Here is a 12,276-nt window from a genome sequence, read left to right as displayed (position 1 = left end):
TAAGACTCACAAATATATTTACAAATTACATAGGCAGTAATAACAAAACTGAGCACATTGAGTATAAAATGTTATAAAGCTTTATATATTAAAAAAACCAAAAACAAACGAAAAAAAAAATCTGGCAAACACACAACACACAAAATAACAACAACGCTGAAAGAAAGCCTAGCAACATGAAAAGCACGCCCCTTTTAAAAAACAATTAAACACCCGCTTGACCAAGACATTGATATTTCAAAGTCGTTAAGCATCAAAGACATAATTCTTCAGAAGCAATCCATTTTGTACTTACATCAGCATAGCAAAAAATAAGCCCAGGAGACCTAGCTAGGTGCGACTAAAAGCGCGATAACTCCTTAACATTTTTCTTATCTCCTGCCAGTTCGAAAACATTACCTTTTCTAAGGTAACTAAAACACCTGGCAAAGCAAAGAAAAATAAGGTCCGGCTCCAAGAAACAGCACCAGTTAGTCCTTGAATTTAATAAGTTCTAAGAGACATTCCCAGGAATTCTTTTTCATGGAAGAAGAATTTAAAACAGAAAGCCCGAAAATAATTATCATAGATAGTATGGTACTCAAGGAAGTATGGTACTCAAGGAAGTACTTGAGTACTCAAGGTACTCAAGGTACTCAAAAATTTACTAGGCGTAATGGTAAGATTAAGATCTGGATTAAAGACAGATATAGCCTTTAATATTTTATACAGTCTGAAGCCCACGCTTAAGAAGGATCGGTCAGGGTCGTATCCAGGATTTTATTTTGTTCGGGAGGGGGGTAAAAAACTTTAAAAAACGCATCAAAATGTGTTTATATTCATTTTTGTTACATTTTTAGAGTCAGACAAACATTTCAGGGAGGGCGAGGAGGAGGGGGAGGTTCAAATCCCTACCCCCCCCCCCCTTGGATACGGCCTTGGGACTGGTTGAAAGGATAAACTGCAGTTGGATTAGCCATATTGTGATTTAGTAACGAGCAAGACTCCACCCACTGGACAACTGTGCACCTTGCGTCGTTTACTGAACATTACATACCGGTATATCCTTATGTTCATTAATCTGTGGCTTCAATCACTAAACCATCAAATTGTCATCGCATATTATACTCATGTCATAAGAGATCAAAATGAAAGACCCGCCGCCGTCCAAGTTTAAAGGAGCCAAGTGTAGAGGATCAACAAAGTAATGAGAAATGATCAGTGGCGTCAATTGGGAGGAGGGGCATGGGGGCCCTTAAACCTCTAAGATTTTTTTTATTAAGTTACCTTTTTAAGTATTTTCATTGGAAAATGTCTTTTTTGGTATTTTCATTGAAAAGAGTGACAAATTTGCCGCTACCCCTAGATATTGAAAAATACATTGTACCTATCTTCTAAAAATTTTCGTGAATTGACGCCACTGGAATTGACTAATCTTAGTAATCGGAAACTCAAAAGATTGCAAATTTTGTCAAATAAGTATTTTCCCTCTGAATATAAAAGAAAAATATCCGCACGTTCTTCGAAAAAATATTTTTGGGCACATCGGGAGGTTCAATCAATCTCTAGTGATAAGAACAAGTAAAACCGCAAAACGATTCAAAAATAGCGGAAAAAATAAAACAACGAAGAAAATAAAGGATTCCCATAAAATTTTGCAGGACCCAATAATACAATGAGAAAGTTTTAAGTATAGTTTTAAACAGAAAAGAAATTATTATTAAGACTGGTAAAACATTATATTTACTACTGGCGTAATAATAATAAACACTAAAAGAAAAAAAAGTCGATTTCAATAGTATCTTCAAAAGTTATACCAGCTGTAATACATACATAAATAGTATGACATGGAAAAAGTCAAAGTAGTTTGTTTCTAGAATGATGAAAAAACTTGTCTTTTCATGGAAACGACTTTCTCGATCAATTTGTCACAAGATTTACAGGGAAACAATTGATAGAGCTTAATATAAGAAACCTTGATATTTAGATGAAATATGATAGCAGTTTTAGCATTACAGAAATCTTACGTCATCAATTTAGCAACGAAAGTTCATGAAGATTATGTCAACAAACTTAAGAAATCTAACAAAAGCAATTTTGTACAGTTTCTTTTTTTAAGCTAAGCGTTAACCATTTATAGGAATTGAGATTCTCCTTGTATAGAAAAAATCAAAGTGATTAAGACGGTCGACATGGGTACACCACATAAGCCCTCCCTGGAAGCGGAAGGGGTATATAGTAGTTTTTACTGGGGGTCAATTCACGAGGAAATGTGTATTTTAGTGCTTCGATTTCTCCAGATGCGAGGGGTGAGGGTCAATTGGAATAGTCTCACAGGTTGGGGTGGGGGATAACATCCTCTCGATTTGCGCGCAGATATGGTAGTCAACACAGGTGGTAAAAAAGGTCTGATGGATACAGAACGGACTGTTGTTGTAAATTCGGCAACCTGCTTAGAGGTTATTCATGGGTAGGAAAATTTAAACAAAAAAAGGAGAAGCCTTTATTGATGTTGGCTCATTCATTCCTTGTTGATTTTAACACAAAAAGACCATCTAATCATACAGAAAGCATTATTTTCCAATATAAGGTCTCTTATAAAAAGAAATTTTACAATTTGAGCCAAGATATTTATTGCGGAAAAATATTGCAAAGCAATTGTTTCTTGTTTAATGAGAGTTCTGAGATTTTTTACCTTTTGGAAGGAACTTTCTTCTGTAAACCTTTTTTTTACTGGTAATAAATAGAGATTTATTTGACGTGGGAAAAGGTTACAAACTTGGGACAACCGTAATTTTGGATATTTTTTTTTGCAAAACTCTATTAAACATTCTATTTTTTTTTCATTAAAAAAATTATCTTGCTTAGAAGTTACGAAACTTGAATTCCTAAACTAGCTAAGATCAGTGAGTATGAACAAGGATAAAACCGGAGCGCAATACGGTCCCTTATCCCCCTGCCACATTTCATCCTTGATGAGTAGAAATATCTATTTGTGGCATATACCAGTGATATGGACCCTTTCTGATCAAACACCAATTCTGGGAACCATTCTGCTTTTCCCGTATGGACTCCTTGAGCAACAAAGCAAAATAACCTAGCCAATAGACTTGAAATCCTTTGTCCGTGAGAACAGGGGTTCGAGCCCTGGTTTTCGCTGGTTATTTTGTTGGAACAGGGGTGAGTGGCGTGACTCTGTAAGCTCAACCAGAGTCAAACAACCTCTAAATGGGTACCTGGAGGGACCCAACACAGGTAAACAGGAAGGGTATGTAAAAGCACAGAACGGCAGGCCCCAGCCCCTCATTGCACTTCCTGCCTCAAGGGCCATGGAACAGAGATCAGCACCACCGGTAGGAAATGTAAAGTCCAGTGCCGTTTACTTTTTCTTACAAGGCAATATACACATCCTATTGATTAGACAGACCCCCCCCCCTCAACTCATACCTTGCAAATTTACACTTATGAATGAACATATGAGTACATAAGAAGTAACCAAGGTCACTTTGCATATTTTGTTAGGTTTTAGGTTTAAAGCGGTTAATTGACTCTCAATTTTCCTGATTCACAAAAATGTTCCCTCAAAACAATCACAAAAATATACCCCTCCCCCTTTGAAGTGGAATTCGAGCTGTGCCTCCTGATTTTGTTTATGGAGTCCTGGTATACAAGAGCAAGACAATAACAGATATAGGTGAACAGCATCAAGAAGTTTTGAAACATCGATACTCTTCGGTCCAATATTCGATTTTTGAGTACGAAAAGGGATTTTCTTACTGATAGGGCTTTAAAAGAAGTAAAATATGTTTGGTTCCAAACTCATTAAAAATTAGAAAAACACAAATCAAACTAAATCGTATATTAATTATTCCCCAGAACAAAAAATCAGAGAAACCAAATTCTTTTTGCCCCATATACAGTCGAAATGTCGAAGTTTGTGGCGAGAGGAGGCCGCAATTTGAAGTTTAGAAGTTATTGAAGTACTGAAGGAGAGATATTGGACAGACTCCTCCTTTCTTATGGGACAGACTCCTCCTTTCTTATGGGACAGACTCCTCCTTTCTTATGGGACAGACTCCTCCTTTCGACCAAAATAAATTCCGGCATGTATGCATCATATGAAATATTGCTTCTTATTAAGTAGAAAAGATAACCTTAAAAAAGTATTATAAATTATCTTATTAAAGACTTATTTATTTGTTTCATTAATTTATTCAAAATTGTTTCTTATTTATTCATCTTTTAATTAAATATTTGTAAATAAATCAATGAAAAAGACTATTTATAAAAAAAAAATACAAGAAGTGTTTACGCGCGTTGGTATCGCATTAATTGCAAATAAGGTAGTTATTTATTTTAACCCTCAAAGTGACTCAACAGAGGCTGGTTTTCACACCCTTCTCCGTAATTTCAATATCTTAAAATTTTCTTATTTAATTCACATTTTTATTTAACCTCTCCCCCAAATAAACCCCAGCGTACGTTTGTGACGAAAAATTAGAAAAACACAAATCAAACTGAATCGTATTTTAATTATTCCCCAGAAAAAAAAATCAGAGAAACCAAATTCTTTTTGCCCCATATACAGTCGAAATATCGAAGTTTGTGGGGAGAGGAGGCCGCAATTTGAAGTTTTGAAGTTACTGAAGGAGAGAAATGGGACAGACTCCTACTTTCTTTCTAAGGCTAAAGACATTCGCCTAAACAATATCTCCATTAAATGCTCAATTATTTAGCATCAGATTTAGCACCGTCAAGATATAACGAAATGCCATGTGTATATATTGACAACGAATATCACTTACAGCTATAAACAGCCATTACGACAAAGAACCCTAAGAAATCAATAGCATTGTTGACATATCTTTTTCATACAAAATATTACGAAACAGCCTCTACGACGGAGAAATACACAGAATTAAAATATTTCATAGCATTCGATATGAAAAATAATCCTGAAATTCGATATCAGATACATTATACCGAATATCATGCACCACTATAAATAGCCTAAGAAGCGAAGTTGCTATATGACGCTGGCTGGCAATTTATCAAGGCAGTCTGGCTTTCGGGTCACGCTCCCTTTTCGTCTTGCAAGAGTTCCTGATGTATGAACTGGATTCCCCTCAGGGCACTTATTCGAGATTAGTAAATCTATGACATCAGGGCTATTTGACGCCCTGGCAAATGAGAGGGCTGATCGACCTTCATGATCAAGAAGCAGTGGATCCGCGTTATGCTGAAAAAGAAAGACTTTCTTCATACTATTCAAGGTTCAAGGTTTTATTATTAATATCATATTTACACAACATATTAAATTCCCGACAGAGAGAAAACTCGACAGAGTCGGGAACAAAAAACATTTAACACATAGATTTAAATTAATTGGACCTCTACTAATATTCTACTTATAGAGATTTAAACCAAAATCTTCTACATACTTCAATAAACTACTATATAATATTCAATAAACTACTATAACCTACTAATTGGATATACTGTTTTGTCCTGGGGAACTGGATGGATGAGTAGGGTCTAGAACTTGTTTCAAGTGCTCATTTATTTCAGTTACTAAAGTAGGAAGAAAGTTTTTTTTTTTTTTTTTTTTTTTTTTTTTTTTTTTTTAGCCAAGTAATTACCGTAATACATAATAGAAAGTACTATATCTCTTCTGTAAACTACTTTATTTGTAGTTATGTCTTTACACCTTCTTTTTCCGATTTGACGAAACAAAATATTACACTCAAACAAAAAGAAAACACAGCTAAGCTAATTAAATGAGAGCTAGGATATGGTTTCTCCCAAACCGAAGACCTTCTCTTAGAGTGCAGATTGTTGCAGACATGAACTTTTAAAGGACATAGATACAATCATAATGCCTCGAAAAGAAATATTTTGTTGAAGAAAAAATATAATATGTCAAGGAAATCCTGTCGATTGTGGCCTTTAAATGTTTTATATCCGATGGGATATTTCTGTGCTTTAATTTACACACAATATACAGTTTTACTATGTAACAAACTATGTTTATTTACGCCCTATATTACAACCAAAAATCTTTTAGTTTTAGTACATTTGTGTAATTAAGTTTAAAACACAGAAGCGACAAGAAAACATCATATAATGATTAAAGCTGACAAATAAAGCTTCTGGGCAGGATAGAGAACAAATAAATACAAAATTGTCATATACTGTGATCAAGGGTAAAAAGAGAAATAAGAAAAAAACACATTTAGAAACAGATTATTAAAAAGGGCTATCTACATTGTTTACCGATTGAAACATTTAAACCTTCGTTTAAAATATGTAATGGCCATTATTCTTTGAGACTCGTATTTTCCAACGCCTCCTGCCAACACCTATGTTGAATAAATCATTCCTTAGGTCCCACATACCAATAGAACAAAAAAAAACAATTCTTAAAATCTCATAATGCGCCAAAATTTGACGAAAAAGTATATATAATATTCTGCGCCCTAAACTTACTACGCAGCGATATAGCCCACCTCAAATGTTCCGTACTTGTGCCCACTCAAGGAGAAGATATTCCTCTCCCTGCAGCCCTTTTATTTCAGTAAAACTTAAAGCGACTCAAAGGATATCTATTCCCCAACCCATAAATACAGTTCGTCGTCGATTAAAACTCTGTTTCTTTTTTTAGTTTTTTCCACATATTATATAGAAACACCACCCATTCATTTTTTTATAGGATTTTACAAGCAGTTTTTTGTCGCACTTTTGAAAGAGTGATAAATCTGTTTTATACAGTCCATCTTTCTCGAGAATAGCCTGCTTAGCTAATGACATTAAATCATTCCAAAATAAAATTTTCCAGAATTTATTCTGACAGACAGCATTTTTAAGAAATCATTAAGCACTAATTAAAGGTCAATTTTTGTTAGCAATTTATCTTAACCAGTCCTCGGTATTTTACCCAAGATCTTGGAATTTTGATCCTATATATTAAAAATTACTGAAAAAAACCCATCTAAATAGGTCAGGAGCTTGAGAAAAGTCATTAAGAGCCTTAATTTTGGGGAAAAAAAAACAACACATAAGTGACGTCATATTTATGAGCAAATTTCAAAAACATAAATTATATCATTTCCGCCCCCAGAAGAGGTCGTGTCGTTTTTAGTATCTATGACGCATCCAAAAGAAACATAGCTAAGAATAAAATACCAAAAGCGTAAATTAACAATTGCTCAAAATGAACAAACTGGACCCTAAAAAAATATGCAGCTAGAATATAAGTAGCCTACGTTTTTTATTTTTAATTTATGTTTTTGATGGTTTTGTTATGTTTATGTTTTTTTGTTTTTTTTCTATGGCCCAACGGTTTTTTTTTGGAAATACATACGTACATACATATGCAACCAGAATACTTTCGATACCGACATTAACAACGAGTCAAAAACGAAACTGAAGAACAAATGAATATGCGATTAGACGATATGCGACAACGACAATCAGAACGAATCAAAAAAGAAAGTGGCACTTCATGACTTAAGAACTAATGAGTAATGCGATGATTATGCTCATACGTACTTAATGAATCAAAATATATGATAGCCTGCAGCGTTCAGGGGCCCAGTATATATATGTATATATATACAATTTTATTATTATTATCAAATATCTTGAGAGTTTTCGGAAGCGAATCTTTGGATATTGTTGACATCTTAGGGGCAGCTTTATATTATATTATATATATATATATATATATATATATATATATATATATATATATATATATATATATATATATATATATATATATATATATATATATATATATATTTATATATATATATAAATCATAATCCTATGAACTTTGCTATTTTTAACGAGGTATCTCCTAACTCCATTAGAAACAAACAAAATTTCAAAGAAATCATTCTTAGCAACCAATCAATATCCCTCTTATTCGCTCTCTGTTTGTAATAAGTTGTCATTTCCAGATAGAGACGGTTGTAGGCTTAGAAATAAGAAAAAGGGGGGTTGCCACCAGCAACTCTTCAAGATTATCTCCCATGGAGCTTTCAAATTAGAAAATTATATTTCAGCCCTTTTATATGATTTTCTTTGAAACGCTTGGCACCAGTAGGAATGAAAAGTTTCATTCAATACACTCCTGTAAGGTATAAATGAAGGACATAACCAATAAGCCAATTATACGACAAGAAATATATATATATATATATATATATATATATATATATATATATATATATATATATATATATATATATATATATATATATATATATATATATATATATATATATATATATATATATATATATATATATATATATTAGCATATACAAAATCCGCATTAGAAGTAGAACAGAGCTGTTACCTCAGAAAAAAAAACGTATTAGTTATTTAATTGTAATATCATCAAATTGTTCTTATTCATTAGAAAGTGAAAAAACGGGTCAAAAGCCAACACATTTTCCACAGAACGTTGAAAAGTTTTGATCGACAGTTGTACATTTTAAACAAACGAAATGATAGCACCTATACAAAAGAACATCTTAACAGTAATAAAATAGAAAATAGTAATAAAATAAAATAGAAGTAATAAAATAAAATAGAAAAAGTAATAAAATAGAAAAAAAAGAAAAAATCTCATGAATCAGCAGTAGTCAGAGAGTACCGCCAGCCTAGAAGGGTTCCATCACTTTGAATTCATGACCTACAATCTTATTTTTCGTTTTCAGGAAATTTAAATGTCTTCCACGTAGTCTAAGAATCCAATTTAACGATGTTACTCAGTTCTAGGATTGCCAATCCAAGAAAACAAACCAACAATCCGACTGCAAAATTGTATTCAAAAATATAAATTCAAAATCGAATGAAACCGTTCATGGTGATGAATAGTAAGCAAGGAGCGACCTTTGCCAACGAAAACCGAAGCTTTAAATAACGGAAGTTTGACAGCAATACAGTGTGTTACCGAATATAAAAAATTCATTATGCTTAAACCTACCCATCATAAGTTAATGGTGTAAAAAAAATTTGTAGTTTTAGAAAAGGAGAAAAGTACTCCCAAAATGGAAGCGATTTTGGTGGAATTGGCAGCATCTAAATCAACTGAGCCCTTTCCTACAAGCTTCAGTCCTTATACCCAAAAGCCAATTTTTTTTATCCATAAGGGATGGTTGCCAATCCTGAATTTATTTGTCCATCGTTGATTTTCTTTGCTATAGCTGATTGCATCAAGTAGATGGCCGTAGAGTATTGGGAGAGGGATCATGTGACCAAAAATATAAACTTTTAGTGCTGGAGCTTATGCAACTCTATTACTACAATTTTTTGGCCCTAATTTACAACTTTTCGCGGGATACCCTTTAGAAAAAAGCAAGAAAGAAGAGCAAATAGGACACAAACAAAACTTACCCATAAGAGTAATTGAACAAGCGCAGGGTTGCCGAGACCTGCTGCTAGATGTAAAGGCCTTCGTCCATCGGCTTTTGCAACGAGGCAATTAACATCATCTGAAGTGGCATGTATTAAAGTGTTATAAACTGATTTGATATCTGACCTAAAAGAAGTTGGTAATGTTTTAGAAAACAACACAAAAGCACAAGTTCATTGATTTTGACATATAGAAAGTAATTCCTCAGCATCAATAACAATTCAACTATCCGTTACCCGGCAGACACCAGAAAACACGCTTAAGCTCGGTCTTGTCACACAAATACGTAATCGTAAGTACATAAATACAACAGTTCTCACTGAAGTTCTTTAAGAGTCATGTACATTATTTTTTAAACTTCCCTTTGTATGGCACCTTTACGGCTTTATGAACTATACATCGGGAGTAAAATTAATTGGTAAAATGAACAAAGTAGGCCTGCATTTCTTTGTGCCATTCTCACTCTTTCTAGCACACTACGAATACACTAAATTCTAATTTGAGAATTAACAGTTCATCAAGTACACACAACATCCTCGATTTTCTTTCAGAACAACAGGCATTACAGCCGCCAGACTCTGTTTAGGTTCATTACTACTACTACAAACAACTCATTGCATCACCAAGCCATCTGAGCCTAACACAGCTACTCACGCTGCTACTACGTCCCAATCTATTCAAAGCATCTCTCTTTACACCCTGCCGAGAAATTCCGATTTCCCATAAGTCTTTCCTTACGACATCCTCCCACCCATTTGGGGATGACCTGCTTTTCGTTTGCCCAAGATGGTTGGCCAGAAAAGATTATCTTTGGCAATCCGTCATCCTTTGTCCGCAGTACGTGTCCTAGCCATTTCAACCTTTCTCTCATAATAGCCATAGAAAGTGGGATTGAACCATAGTTTTCGTTCATTTTACTGTTTGAGATAGGATCAGTCAGTCGGGTACCCAAAATAATCCGTGGGCAATTTCTCTGGAACACATCAAGCAAATCCTCCTCCGTCTTTCAGAGCGCAATTGACCACTGTTATCACTGTAGCTTCCAATATTTTAATAATGGTTCGCACACTTATCTTCCTATTCTTCCAAACTTTATTCAACTGTGAAAAGACACCCTGGGCCTTGGCTATTCTACTTTTAACATATTCATTGCACCCATTGAATTCATTTTACTAATAATACCACCTAGGTAAATGATCGATCTTCTCGTTACCCAACATTACCTCTTCACCTTCACGTATTTCATATCTTAGCGACTTACTTACTACTTGTACTTGTTGCAGGACCAGACGCGGACGCCTCATCCGGCATATAGAAGACTACGTATGATTGACTCCCATTTGTCGCGATCTTGTGCCAGCTCTTCAGCAAACCGGAACCAGCAGCTCCGGTTTGCTGAAGAGCTGACGACGTAGTCTTAACAACAATAATTGTCAAGCCTACTCTTGCACCCTGAACTCTCAAAACCTCCAAAATGTCATTCATGTTGCTAACATTTTCATCTAGGATGCTCAAATCATAAGCATAATCTAAGTGTATGAGAGTTTTACTTCCCCAATTGATTCCGTGTTCTCCCATTGCCTTTGCTGTTCCTTAGGATAAAGTCCATCAACATGATCCACATAAATGGGGATAGAACGCAACCTTGCTTAATTCCTGATTTAGTACGAAACCAGCTATTAATCCCAATTTCTACATTAACCATAGCAATTTTATTCTCGTACATACCACTAGTCACCTTAATGCTTTTATCTGGTAAACCATACAAGGATAGGATCTCCGCTAAAGCTCTTCTATCATGTGAATCAAACACTTGCTTATAATCTATAAAATTGAAGACTAAAGGAATTTGATGATTCAGACACTCCACAATTATTAATCCAAGAGTGATACTTTGGTCGACGCAGCCGCTTCCTTTCCTAAAACTCCGTTGTTCTTTTCCTAAAACTTTATCTACAGCATCTCTAAACTAAAACGTATCATCATACTAAGTACTTTGCTTCCTAGAATCGCTAAGCTGAAGCCTCTATAATTACCACACTCACTCATATCACCTTTCTTATAGAAGGGTTTAATTAAAGTTTTCCTAAAATTGCTAAGTATTTCCCTTTTTTCAAAATCCATGTTCACAGTCTTCAGTAATTTGTCTGTAACTTCACAAACACCATGGTAAAAATCTCATTTACCCCACTATCAGCACCTGGGACCCTAATATTTTTATTCCTTTTAGTCCTGTCACTAATTCTTCCTCACTAAATAAATCTTGCTTCACTTCCATAGTGTGACAAACTATTTCATTCTTTTCTATATCTTTCCATGTAACTTTATCACGGTTTAGCACGTTCTCAAAATGACCTGCCCATTTCTCTTTAACCATTTTCTTATCACTAATTGTGGCCCCGTTCCTATCTTTAACTAGGACAAGTCCAGATTGACTATTTTCTCTTAATTTTTTAACATGCCAATACATTACTATTATGCCGTCTGGCTGCATCTTCCATAACTTTAGCAATTTTATCCATGGCCTCCACTTCACACCTCCTTAATTCATATTTTAATGCTTTCCTTGCATTCCTTTTACGTTCCTATAATCTATCACTTAAATAGTTCTTGAACAAGTATTCACTAGTATTCCAAGTTGCGTTTCTAACTTTCCTCCCTAAGACACCATCAGTGACTTCACAAACTATTTTCTTCAATTATTCAATCCATCTTCGACATTATCAAATTTTAGACTATGCTGTTAAGTATTCAACTGTTCCAGGAAAATTCCACTCAAATTCTTATCCTGGAGTCTACCAACGTCATAGCTTCCCGGAAGGCTGTTACCCTTCCTAAATTTCAGCTCTAGATTAAACATAGACGCTACTAGA

The 12,276-nt window shown here is 34.4% G+C and overlaps 1 protein-coding gene across 3 annotated transcripts in view; it reads right to left on the bottom strand.

Annotated features, from left to right (window-relative positions):
* Positions 1-12,276, bottom strand: part of CenG1A (Centaurin gamma 1A) — a 273,686-nt gene continuing 261,410 nt past the window's right edge. For all 3 annotated transcript variants that reach the window (XM_089107130.1, XM_089107128.1, XM_089107129.1), the window contains exons 17-18: positions 9,385-9,529; positions 1-5,218 (exon numbers count right to left, since the gene is read on the bottom strand). In XM_089107130.1, coding sequence (XP_088963256.1) covers positions 5,006-5,218; positions 9,385-9,529 — 358 coding nt within the window. In that variant the 3' untranslated portion in view covers positions 1-5,005. The remainder of the gene's footprint in view (positions 5,219-9,384; positions 9,530-12,276) is intronic.

This window comes from Artemia sp. Qi Xiang Cuo, chromosome 21 (assembly GCF_049724085.1).
Source record: "Artemia sp. Qi Xiang Cuo chromosome 21, ASM4972408v1, whole genome shotgun sequence".
In the NCBI taxonomy this organism is placed as follows: Eukaryota; Metazoa; Arthropoda; class Branchiopoda; order Anostraca; family Artemiidae; genus Artemia; species Artemia sp. Qi Xiang Cuo.
This window is presented reverse-complemented; position numbering and strand designations above follow the sequence as displayed.